General features: G+C 37.0%; 1 protein-coding gene across 1 annotated transcript in view; it reads left to right on the top strand.

Annotated features, from left to right (window-relative positions):
- Positions 1-204: 204 nt before the first annotated feature.
- The window catches only part of FRYL (FRY like transcription coactivator), a 135,498-nt gene continuing 122,176 nt past the window's right edge, over positions 205-13,526 (top strand). The window contains exon 1 of the mRNA XM_027899613.1: positions 205-461. Within this exon, the coding sequence (XP_027755414.1) occupies positions 284-461 (178 nt within the window). The 5' untranslated portion in view covers positions 205-283. The remainder of the gene's footprint in view (positions 462-13,526) is intronic.

A 13,526-nucleotide genomic window follows, 5' to 3' on the forward strand; every position in this document is an offset into this window, starting at 1 on the left:
ACAATTTCTTTAAGGCGCACAGAGTTTAGCATACATTGGTTAATATATAGACTTGTTGTTGTTTGGTTTTCTTATCAGTCCACACAGTTAGACGTCTTTAAAATCTGCCTTGGAGCAGCTGGCTGGCAGCTGACGTGCTGGTGTTGGCACCACCCAGGTTTAACGTGACATAACTAGGAGAAGTTCTACCTCTGTGCTCAAGGAAGTTGATGTGGGAGCCACGCTCTAATGTGGAGCTAAACTGCTGAATTTAGTAAATGCTGAGAACACAGGGCATGTAAAAATGGAATTCCTGAAAAAGATTGTTCCCACTGTTGCCTCTGGTGATGTAGTTCCGAATGTTGGGAGTACTGCCCATGAAAGCTCTCCAAGGCTATTGAAGATGAGGCGAGTCAGACTGTTTTCACTGGGACAGACAATAGATGAAGATGAAGAGACACATGTTTTACATCCTGATTACAGTATGTATCCATGCCATCAACCTGGTAAAAACTGATCTCTAATATTTTTCTTCAGATCATGATTATTTTGCTAAATTGATAAATTTGGTTTAAAAAAGCCTTTTTTTTAATCAGTTACTATGATAATGGTATCTTTAGAACTGTTTTATCATTCTCACACTGTCATTTGTTAGTGACTTACTTGGAAACAATTTTACAGGATTTCTAATGTTCTCCATGTCTTTGCATTCCTGTGTGGCTTTTTTTCCTCTTTTTGGGATAAGAATTTCTGTTTAAGTTTTTAAACTGTAATGTAGCTAAGATTAGGCACTGAGAGTTGTCTAGACAGAAGAGTGCTACATAGAGATCTGTGACTGCAGTGCAGGGTGTAAGTTTTGTGTCATCTTTTCTCTCTCTGTTTTTCCAATCCCTTAAGTTTTCCAAGGCTTTCCTTTAAACAGTTTTTTCACCTCAAAACTGTATATGTTTTCCTTTTTTAGTGTTTTGAGGATTGCACATTTTAAATAAATAAAATATATAAATAAATCAAGGTGAAATATGGACATTGTATAGAGAATTTTTGACTTAAGAACATGGGTAAGCTTGTTTGTATGAAGATTTATTTTTAATTTTTTTTTTACTACCTGTTAATGTCTAAATATTATGGTGTATTGTGCTAATAAAAAGTAGAATTAGTTTATATTCCTTTTTTGAATAGTAGAGCTAGGTGGCAATGGAAAATTGTTTTACTTTTTTTTTTCCTTTTTACCTTCTGCTAAAATACTACAGTTTTGAGCCTTCATGTCTTGGATCCTGAAGGCTGTCAGATACAGTTTTCACCATTTGCTGTGTGGTTTGCTATTTTCAGGAGTTAGTGTGGCTTTTAATTTTTTTTCCCCTTATGTGTCTACCTGCAAAGGAGGGAGATGGTGACATTCATCCATCTTGCTGGGTGGTGAACTTAGAACCTTAAATATGGAATTAAGCTTGTGGTGGTGGTGGTGGGAGAAAGGGATTTCCTTGGGAAGACTTCTCTTAGCCTTCCTGATTGTATTATAAACCACTTTTTTCAGTGTATCAGGTTGAGTAACAGGAGCAATTGGGGAAAGCAGGGACAGTTCTGTTTTGTTAAACAAGTTGTTCCTGTGCACAACTAATTAGAGCAAGTTAATGTTGCAATGGTGTGGGCTATTGAAGGCTGCTTACAGAATAAGGTCTGTTAAGGCTGTTACTGCCTTATGTGCTTGAAAACTCTGATCAGAAGCTGTGTCTGATGGTGAAGGTCTTTTAGCCTCATATCGCTGTGATGGGCACAACTTATTAAATGTCTCCATAGGTGTATCTCATCAATTCTGTTAATGCTCTTTTCTGGTTTCTTCACAGCTCTCAATTCTAAATAATTTTTCTTAAAATGTTACAATTTCAGAAGAAATAGAATTATCTATGTGCCAGGTTAAAAGAAAGTAGAATACCCCAGTTTTGCTGTTAAAGATGAATTTTCCTCTCTTGGTTATTAAATATGTGTCAAATGGTGATTATTACGAGTGATTTTGTGGAAATCAGCAGTGCCTGACTAGTGTCACTTAATATTGTGATGTCATCATTTGCGAAATACAGACTTAGAGTCTCTTCTGGGATCATGCTTTTACAATAGCAGATACTAGCTGAATCCTCTTTAAATTATCTGCTTATTTCTATTTTTGTATCGTGGTAATGGAATGAACTGCTCTGCTGGAATAGAGCAAAAGAACTACTGTGTTTACCAGCTGGGTACGCTGCAGAAGGCAGGTGCCGACCAAACAGGTAATAAAACAATATAAAACAATAGAATTATTTGAAAAAAAACTTGTAAGCATTTACTTGCTTAGTGTCAGCAGATGTGGTGTTAATGCGCCACAGAATTTGATATAATGAAGCTATTGAGGAACTCAGTAGGTTTTTTTAACCTAAGGTGGTTTGTCCTGTAAATGTGTTTGAATTTGAAAGTAGATGGGGTTTAGTTTTTTTCTTTTATTTTCTATTCCTTACTGATACTATTGAGGAATGTTTTTGTTTTAGTGAAAATTTAGGTGAAATATTGAGCCTGATAACTATTTTTAACTATGAAAGTATTTTAGAAGGTCTCAAACTAACCAACCATCAAAAAAAACTATTCCTGGCATCAAAAGCATAAAAATATTATTTTTATACCACCACCTAGTTGGCTTTGACTATATCTGGCCTAAAAATTCTGTGTGGAATTCAAGTGATGAGGGGTTTGTTGTTTGTTTATTTGTTTGTTTTTTCTGCTTATTAAAACATCATATCACCTTTCAAAATGTTAGTATATATTTTGTTTTAGAACTGAAAATAGGACCTTAGAAATATATGCTCTCTAACGTGTCTCTTAAAATATGTCGTTTCTGTCAGAATGGTTTCCAGTGTATTTTAGAAATCTTTCATAACTGTCTTTTTAGATGTAAAAGGTTGTTAGAACTGTAGAAGAAAACCACAACTCACTTGTTGTAGTATTTGCATATTGATTGTATGCATCGCAACGCTTAATAGATGTTAGTAAAAGAACAGGCAGTTTTTTAAAATTTGTAGTAGCATTTAGGAGTTGACAGGTTTTCAGTTTTAAAAATTTCTATCTCTAAAAAGCTGCAATTCAAGTAAAACATGGAAAGCTGAGCTTGGAAGATTCATATTGTAGCAATAAAGAAGGGGAACGCCATGGCTGCCCTGTGTGAACTCGCAAATGGCAACTGTGCCTGTGGTGTGTGAAATGTGCCCTCCTGTTGCAGTTCTGTGCTTTGGTTGTGTTGTAAGGCAGGGTAGCTAATAATGTGGAACTGTCTTAGTGGCCAGCTGCGTAAGTCAAATCTGCAAGAACTGCACAAGAGATGTTAATTTTATCAGTGATGTGAGCGTTCTCATTGCTCACAGTGTCCACGTTATTTCTGTGTATGAAAAATGTGCTTGCCTTCAAGTGCTCCTGCTAGGAGAGCAGAACTAAGCCAACAGGAATGTGTTCTTCAGTGGTAAAGTAATGAATAATAGAGCTGTAACTGCCTCGGGGTTAGCAGCAGGGGCTGGACATGCATTTAGTGCCTGTGAGCACTTGCCCCTGTAATACCAGCAGCTCTGCAGGGCAGGTTTAGCTCTGAGTTGCATCTCTGATGAGCCCTGTACAGGAAAGAATGGCCATGGTTCCAGTGTCTGTGTGGAACAGAAGTCTGTTCTGTACCCAAGTTCAGAGTTTCAATTAGAGAAGACTGGGGTGGGGGGGCGAGTTGGTAGGCGACTAAGTACCGTGGCTTTCCCTCCCAGTCTCTGCTGCTTGCTTGTGTTCAGAGACTGCTCCGTAATACCGTTTGGGATCCAGAATACTATTTACATAAAAACCTCTAACCCTCTCTCCTTGTTTTCTTATCACTGGAGATAGCATTGTTTTGCTTGAGTAATGCCCCAGGAAATTGTTCTGTGTGTGTTTTCCATAAGAAGTAATAAGTGAACCTTTCCTTAGGGCCTTTTCTCAGAACCTGCTCTTGAAGCTCTTTGAAACAGAAGGTAGGGAAAGGAGATTTTGGTTTGATTTGAGTGCATTTTTACAAGCGGATCAGGCTGATCTAACGGTTTGCTGTCAGTGAAAAGGGCAATCTCACTCCCAGCTGTGCATCCCTTCCCCATCTCCTGTTGGGTGCTGGTGTGGCTTTTCCCTGAGCTGATTAATTTCACAATGCCAGCAGAAAATGTTCTGATGTTTTTGGGGCAGTTTTTTTGAGATTAATTGGCAAGGGGAATTAACTCACTGAGAGGGCCTTTTGGGTCACTATTGGGGGTGGCATTAGATGTCTTCCCATCACCAAAAGTAGCAGTCACCTTCTGGATATCCTCTGTTTTAGTTGATTTGTGGAAAAAGAACTCTTTAATATTTTAGATAAATGGAAACACAAGCATGTCTCCCGAGTTTTATTTTAAGTGCAGTGGTGATATGTTTTATTATTACTGCTCATAAGCAGATACAATGACCATTGGGTAAATGTTTTTTGAGTAAGGCATTAGCTTCAGATGGAGTCAATAAAGAACTGAAATAAGGTCCAGCAGATCTTTTTAAAAGTAAGCCCAAGTACAAAGAGAGTTTGCTTCAGACTTTTTTATTTTACCTTAATATGGAAAATCGACTGTATTTAACTGTTTTTAAGAACATTATGGCAGGGCTTAGTTCTAGGAGACATCTCAAATATTATTTTTGACCTTATTTTTTTGAAATCTTTATTTAAAAATTGTATTGTGTACTTGACTGTATGCCTAATATGCTTTTGCTGTAGCTATCTCAGGGTTTAATCAGAAGAATAAGCATGCAGAAATTCACAACAGGCATACTTTGGTCAAGTTGTGAAGTAATTGTAACTTAGTGCTTCTTTCAAGGTGTGCATCAATACAAATCAAAGGTGGATCGAGAAGGACTTCTTCACAGTTAACAAGTACTCTTGTGGGGTATAGGTATATAAATGCAAATGAGGTAATTCACTCATACTCCTCTGAGATATGGGGAAGACAGTTTACATTTTTTTTTTAACTGGTATTGTTCACGTTATAGGTTATCTTTGTATCACATTTGCAGGGTCTCATGCATCTGCTGGACTTTAAGCACTTAAAAGGTTTTCTCAGGCGTTAGCACGTTAGTATAAGGTGTCATATGACAGCTGAATCAATGTAATGGCTCAGTGCTGTCAACAGGAGATTGAACCCACCCATCTGTATGGTTGTCTTGTATATTCATTTTTGGTGTTCCTGTTGCATATCTCTCTTTGATGAGACTGTTTAACTGGCTAAACCAATAGGAACCCCCACTTTCCTTCCAATACCAACGGATGGGCAGCAAACTGGAACACTGTGAGAAAGAACCAACAGCAAATTAAGGAAGTGAATGTTGTAACCCTGCTGTTTGGACTTTGTTTTTCTGTTCTTTTTGACTTTCTGTCCTGCAGATTGTGAGCTGAAGAGTAAGAAGTAATGAGAACTCCAGTTTATTAAGGGAAAAAAGTTAAAGATGAAATCGAACAATATTTCGCTGCAAATATTCTTTGAAATGTTAAGCTAATTCTTTGAAACGGTGCAGATAAAAGTGGGGGGATTGTTATTTTAAGGTAGTTGTGAGAGGGACAAAATAAAACTTTTAACTTGGGGAGGGGGAGAGACATGATATATGTGGGGAATGAAAGAAAATTTAACATAGGCAGAAAACCAAGTAAGTCTTCAGAAGATTCTGTAAAAGCTGATAAAGTAGAGTTGTGAAGTGCAAAAGTCAACAACATGTGGAGAAACTTGTTGTGAAAATAATGATATCTGGTACTGTAAAACTATTCTTTTTGTGATATACCGGTAATACCAGAACATAAAAATATTCTTGTAAATTCTTTGTGTCTTAATTGTCCACAGGCCTTGAAAGTGACATTTTGAGAGGGAAAGAAGGGTTTATTATGTTGTTTCTTCTTGATTTATGCTGTAAATACCTTGCATGCAGAATAGATTTTAAAACTTACTCTATTCTGTTAGTGATGCCAGGGTAGTGTATATAAGATGCTGGACAGCATGTAAAATAAAAATATCAGCTTATTTTTAAGGAACCATTTTGAACTGTTATACTTTAAAACACATGGAATTCTTATCACTGGGCTAAAAAAATCCAAAATAATATCCTCCTGATGCTCAAGAAAGTATTTGTAAGGTCAATATAGTATTTACTAGCAGGATTAATTCAGCAGTTGCATATGAAGATTCCATGCTAGCGATATCAGCAATTCAGATTTAAGTTATAGAAAGATTATAATTGGAACATTGTTAAAGTTTTTCCTTGTCAACTGAAAAGGGAAGAACTCTGTGTTTCAAATGGATAAGTTTTTAGTTTGTAGGTGATGTGACTAGTCTTAATCCCCTTTAGGGGTGTTTTTTCTGTTTCTAATGAAAATGTGACTAGGTGTGGTGGTTTTAATCTAGGCCTTCCCTGGTTAAGGGGAAAAGAGAATGACTACTACTGGAAAATTCGACATTTAACAGGAAACCAAATCCAAACCATCACACTAGGAAATGGAAGAGTCAGACATGACATTTTTCAGTACTTCATTATATTTCTTATGACTCTTGGTAGTTTCTATTGGCTGCATTTGTTAACTGTTTTATGTCTTGGTTTGCAAACTTCTGTGTTTCTAGTTGTTTTTGTTCTAAGCACTTCAACAACAGAATGATTCTTCCCCTGTGAGTGCTAACTTTACATGGGTTCCCTATAAGAAGTATTATGGGGATCCAAACTTAGGGAAAAGTAATTTCAATTACTTCTTAATCAAGGGCTATTTTGGAAAGCCTTTTAATTTTCAGTAAATGTCATTCTTTGTGTCTCTAACTTATCACTGAATAGCCTTTAGTTGCTCTTTAAATAAGAAAATGTCATGAGTGTTGTCTTCATTTGGGAATATGTTCTCTCAGTTAGTAAATGCTGTTTAAGAATACCTGTGATTTGGGAAGTGCTCTTAGTGGTGGTTATTTTACTTGACATGCATCTTCTTGCTCTCCAGCCAAGTTCTGAAAGGTCCCTTCAAGCAAAAACCCACTCATGCAGGAGGGTTCTTGGCTCAGGCTTGAAGATTTTTGATGTTTGCATTTATTTATGAAAGAAGGATTTTGTTATGGGACATCCAAGTGCACTACAGACTTGAAGAGATAGGAAAAACTTTCAGAAAGCCATATCACTTTAGCAGTGGCACCTTCTGATTCAGTTTCTTTCTGCAGCAGTTTTTCATGAGATGCTCTGGATGTTCATGACTTGGTATATCCTCACTTTATAAGCTGTGCAGCACCCCTTATATGGAGATAGTACATAAATAATAATAATTCTTTAGTGCATTAGTACTGATGAGGTCTGTAGTGACAAGCATGTGTGGTGGACCCTGATTGCTTGGGAGACTGTCAGTGCTCATTGATAAGACCAGTATAGCAAATATAAACTTCGGATACTCCAGCATCAGGATACTGTTGCACAGTCATATTAGGCACTGACTCAAAACTGTCTAGGGTCTCTTGGCATCTCTTAAAAATCCATTGGGGTGAACCTTGTCTCTGTTACTTCTTTAAGAAGATGACTGGCAGAAGGAAGGATGTTTTTTAATTTCAAAGTATTTTCTAACTTGAAACGTGAAACCCAGGAAGTAATACATATAAAAGCAACTCATAACTTGTGTAAAAATATTGTATTTATCGAGTATGTTGTTTGCAGTTAGAGTTAGTTTAAAAGTGTTTTTTCTTTATTGGTTGGAGTTTCCATGAACTCCTGTTTTGTAGAAGGAGCTGTGTAGAACAGAATGGCTTAATTTGCCCAGGTATTGATGAAGTTATACCATACACGTTTATAGGTGCATGGTATGTTTGCACAATTGACATGTTCATGTCACTTACTTAGAAAATGAACAGTACCCATCTGCTGTTAGATAGATAATAGATGATATGACTGACAAATAGAGAGCAGCCAGTTGCTGAACGGAAAAAGCCAAAGCATGTTCTTCACATTATGTGAACGTGTTTCTACCACCTGATTTCAGTTCTTCATTTTTCATTAACTCGTAGGGATTGTGTTGGAGTGATACTGTCCCTTTCCTTTTGATCTGCTCTGGCAGATGCAGGTGTGTGGACGGAGAGCTGCCTGCTGTGTGTGTGTGGAGTGCTGTGCTTTGTATCTGCTGCCCCATGTGCATCTGCTGGCAGAGGCTGTTTTGTAGTCCACCAGCCAAGGCACTTTAGGGAACTTTGTGTTGTGAACTATTTGCACAACTTCCAGACAAATGCAGCCTTGTTTTAAACTTTTAGTGTGTGTTAGGTGTTTGCTATCCTAACTGTTGCATTTAGGTGCCCTTGGGTTTGTTCCTACTTCTGGTTCTCTCCTTTCTGATTTTTGTATTTTTCTTGCTTTTCTTCAGTATAACAGCACACTTCCTTAAAATAAAGGTTCAGAAACGATACTCATATGAATTGTTATTTCTGACTTGCAAAGCAATGTGTACTTACCTTTTAATTACGTTTTTAATCTTGAAAGTATCTCTGTTTTGTACTTATGCCTCAGGTTCCTACAAGAGTATCTCTTGTTTCACAGAAACGCAAAAGCTGTAAAATTTAGCATTAAAAGCACTTAATTGCTTAAATCCTGGTAAACAAAGCATTAAAAAATGCACTGTAAATATTTACTGGCTCTGGAATGAAGAAATATGCCAGTTCAGTTCAACTGTGAAGAATACCATATTAATGTAATTATTCTTTTTATTTCTGATACTGAGTGGAGGAGCTCCATATGTTCCTGCCCTGTGTAACTGAAACATTGGGAAAGGCAATTCAGGAGTTGAAATCTCAAGAGAAAATTACCTGTCCGTGCCTCGCTGAGTTTACCCCATAGGTGATTAGCTTTAAAGAAAAAAAGTTTTCCTGGATGAATCCTAAACTCTCAGTGGTTTTTTTCTCTGGTACTTTCAATAGGGATAGAGTAAGTGGTCCTTGCATAATACAAATATGATGTTTCCCGTAAAAGTGGCACAGGCATTCAGCAGCTTGGGAGGAGCAACAAAAATAGAAACGTAACTGATTTCTAGCAGTTGTCTTAAGGCCTTGTAGGGTAACACAGTTAAGCCTTTCCTTACTCTATCCATTTAAACGCCCAGCAACTAAGCAGGGATTTTCTGTGTAGCTCCGTAACTATTTCCAGGTTCTATTTAAAAGGTTGGTGAAAACCCAAGAGCTGGTTCCCCGAACCCAGTGTGTTGGTATGTTAATGCTGAAGCACAGTAAGGAGGCTGATAACAGTTATTTTAGGTTGTCCAACATAGAACCATAACTAATTGGGCTTTATATGTTTAAGGTTTCTTTGCAGTCATGGAAGGTTGAAATTGAGCATCTGAGAGGGAGTAAATCAATGTGTCTTCTAGAATTTTAATTACAGGGATGCCTGTGAAAATTGAGAAACTCGGATTTGTCAGGCTTATGAGATGTGGTAAGAGCTTTAGGTTTGTGTATCGCTTTACCTGTCTCATTTCCTCTTGGAGGGAGGTTGGTTAAATATCATCTCAAACCGCATGTTGTGGCGTTTGAGACTTTTCACCTTATTACCTATTTGTTTCCTTGTAATCTTATGATGTTTGCTGATCTGGAAAGCTAGATTTTCAGGAAGGGCCACATGCTTGTTTAATCTAAATCCTTACAAAGATGGTAAGATCTTTATTAAACCACATTGAAAATGATTTAATTTTTCAGGATTTAATTATTCTTTCTTGCAAGTTATGGGGAATTCTTTTTTTTTTTTTTTCTTTTAAGGCAGGCTTACTCTTCAATAAAGACAGTATTAACTTACTGAAAAGTTAAGTATTAACTATATCCTTTTTGATCTTACTGAAAGGCTGCAAGAAAGCTGTGCATCTTCAGTGTCCTTCCAAAATGAGCTGGAATTTGCTTTAAATGGGAAATATTTGTAGTTCTTTCCCTGAATGCATTTTCTGTCAGTCTATATCATGCTGAAGATGAATGGAGTAGAATTGAAAATTGCAAAGAAACTTTTGGAAGCAACAGTGACTGCATGTTTTTTATGTAACTTAAATGAACGCTGTGGTTTTTAAATTGAGTGTTTATGCTGGAACGATTAATGTAAATTATTTTGTAGAGGGATAGGTGGAGAAACCATATTCTGTTATTTTGTCCATCTTGGTAGAAAAGAGCAAGAACTGCTTTGGGGATTGGAGGGAGGGAGGGAGTATGAGATGTATATACTCCTAGAGAAACAAAACTATTGTAAAACTGGGGAGTAACACTTCAGATGAAGCGGAGGGGGCGGGGAAGGAAATGAAACTAGAAATCTGTAACGTTCCCTGTGAAACATAAATGTTGTTTCAACAACTTATGTTGTTTCTCTGTCATTTAAAAGCAAACTTTAAAAAGTTAAATATTGCTCTTTAAAGATATACAGCAATATCTTCAGTCATGAAACAAGCCCTTCCCCACACACATTTTTTCCGCCTGTAAAGGTGAAGCTAAGAGAACACTGTGAGCCGTATTCAGTCGTTTTGGTCTTGCATATCGGTGTTTGCCACAGGCCAGAGCTGCAACAGTTTGTATGCATGTGGCACTTACTTTATGTACTTTGTTCAGAATGTTTGCCAGCAATGTCTCTGGGCAGCTCTAAGAAAATGGCATGATGCTACTTGAAGTGAAGGAAAGCTGTACAAACAGCTTTTGCATACACATTTGTAGTAAATGTATCGATCTATTGTATATACTGTTCCTTTTAGAAATTTTTATTAAAGACCTCTTTCTGCAAATAAAGATAAGTTTTGTTATCTGTGCTATCTACAGTATGATAGTTTCAGATATTACTTGGGTCCTCTATCTACTTAAAACACTCAGGACAAGTCTTACCTGTTGTGTGACTGGGCTTACTATACCTGTGCTGAATATTCCATCTACAAGGTATATGTTGAAGTGCTGAATGGACTTTGTTTGTACAGGTCAAGCATGCTATGGATGAATGGTACCGTGAATGGACAGTCTAATACTTCCTGGAGCAGATGGACATATGACACGTGAATCTTGTAATGTATCAGTCTATTTGCAGCCTGAAGTCTGCAGAATGAGATTGCTGAAGCAGCCTGAGCAATTTGCTTCTAGCCATCCTTTTACTAGTAGTTTTTCATAGCTGAGCAAGAAGCAAGGTGTGGACTGGACACTTGCATCAATCGTTTTAGTAGAGTGCAAACAGCTTGTGTCTGCAGATTGAGCACTTGTGCTTTACAGCACCTACAGTCCTATTCTTGCCACTTTCTGTTCAGAGCTTACTGATACCAGTGTGCTCATTCACGCGTACCTCACCTTGATTTTTGAGAAAGTATCAAAGAGATAGACTTTATAGTAGTCTGCTCCATTTAGCAGTGAAATTGATAACTGGTCCAAAATCAAAAGCTGTGCAGATATTGGGATCCGTATATAAACTGTGTATTTATGGGAACTGTGTAATGTCCAGTCTAATAATGAAAGTATGCGCAAATCATCAATTCCAGAGTTTCTTTTTGGATTTTTTCATACATAAACCAGCTCCAGATCAAAGCTATTGACTTATATTTAAATGTAAATACTTTCTTTCCCATTTTATGTAAAATAGTAAAATACTAATTTTATGGAAGCCTCCTCTTACAAGCACTCAGAAGTGATAGCTATTTTTAGTGGTCATACTTGTTGCTCTCAATGTTAAACGCAGTGTACTTTCCAGAACTCTTTTTCGTTTTCCTTTCTGAGAATGGGGAACTGGAAAAGAATCCATATCGTGGGTGACATTTTCTAACACAATTGTAGCAATACACGATGATGATATCTTGTAACTCTTCATGCTGAGTTTTATTGGGCTGTTCTCAGTGAACTAGCCTTGTCCATGCTTGGCTTTCCTGCTTCTACTTTTCTTTGTTTGATTAAAAATAACAAAAAGTTACATGTCAAACTTTGTGGTTTATTCTAAAATCTTCTGTTTATTGTAGTATCTGGTAGGTTATTTCATTAGCTAGTTTCAAAGGAAAACCAACCCCCCAGAAGTCTGAAGTGGCAGTTGTCATCTTTGGTTATAAAAACAGTTAAATCGGGTTGTGAGGAAAAAGAAATGTTGGAAGGCTTGTGCACACTTCTACAGTAAGATAATGTTTATGACCCTGATGCTTCTGTGATAGGTCTGAGATACTGACAGATTGCTCCACTTGTTAAATGGACTTGTACTGATAACTTGTTTTCTCCTTTTTTGGGGGGAGGGAGGGCTGGTGAAAGTATTTGGTGTAAGCTGTTCTTAATTTTTTTAAATTAAGGATGTCCATTTAATCAAACTTGTTATGTCTGTGCATGTATGTATGAAAGCATATGTATCCATATAGTATTAAAAGAACATTCTTCTTCTCAAAACATTTTTGCTCCTAATATTCCTCATCTTCAGTACATCTGCTGAAGTCTTTGAAGGAAAACCTTGTACTCTTGGTACATACAGTTCTCACTTCTTAGAAGTTTTTAATGGGCTAATACTCTCTGTTGAGCTAAGAGCATTTAAAATTATTGCTGGTATCCTTGAGGAAGCCCAACTAATGGTGATCATTAGGTGGTAGTGTGAATAAAAGTGCTACAAAATCTCAAATACCATGGCAGAAGACTTTGTAACTTGCTTGGCCAAACACTTCAATGTCATAAATAAATACAAATTTTCAAAAATATTTCCTAACGTTCATTTAATTTTGAAACACTACTTTACACCAATATCGACAACTTCTCTATTTGTTGAAAGTTGTTTTAACTCCAGAAGGTGGAACATGGAGATTGGTATTTCTGTGGGGTTGTTTTAGTACATCTTCTGGGGTTTCTGGGGTGTTTGTTTTTTAATAAGTTTCTGGTGCTAATAACTTAAAGAATAAAAGCTGAGGGGGGAAAAAGGGCAACTACAAAGAACCCAAATTGTATTTTAAAAAGTCATTATTTTTAGGTGCTGAGAGAGTTGGCTCATGATTTTGGAATGCACACTGTTAACAACGATTCCTTTGAAGAACTCTCTGTAGCCCAGTGTTAAAGGCAGTCAGAGACCAACCGTAATTAATACAGTCTTTCAAATTAGTGGTGAAATTCATCAGCCAGTTCCAAAATCTGACCTTTATATCCTACTCATAACAAAATACAACCTCTGTTATATCTTACTTAGTAAGAGGAAAAAGGAATGTTTGAAGTGCAACTTTGAATGTATTCATAAAGGAGTGATGAAAAGGAATATAAGCTAACATTGCCTACTACATAGGCAGTACTACCTGAAACAGGCTTGTGAAAGAAAGTTTGATGCAATGTCCCAAAGAGTTGCTCTGTGTGGATGCCTGTCTGGGAAGAAAAAAGGACTGTTTGGATATAGGTAGCCATTTAGTATCTTGTTATAGAAAAATATTTTTTGCAGGGGGAAACTTGCAGTCTGTCGAAACCGAGTGATATTACCAGTCTCTCTCATAATAAAACTGTTCTTCTCCTGAATGACAGCAGCTGTGCTGGTGGTTGAACCAGGCTTGTGCC

The sequence above is a fragment of the Empidonax traillii genome, unplaced genomic scaffold (genome assembly GCF_003031625.1).
Source record: "Empidonax traillii isolate 1590-97213 ecotype Southwest subspecies unplaced genomic scaffold, ASM303162v1 scaffold678:size492020, whole genome shotgun sequence".
Classification (NCBI taxonomy): domain Eukaryota; kingdom Metazoa; phylum Chordata; class Aves; order Passeriformes; family Tyrannidae; genus Empidonax; species Empidonax traillii.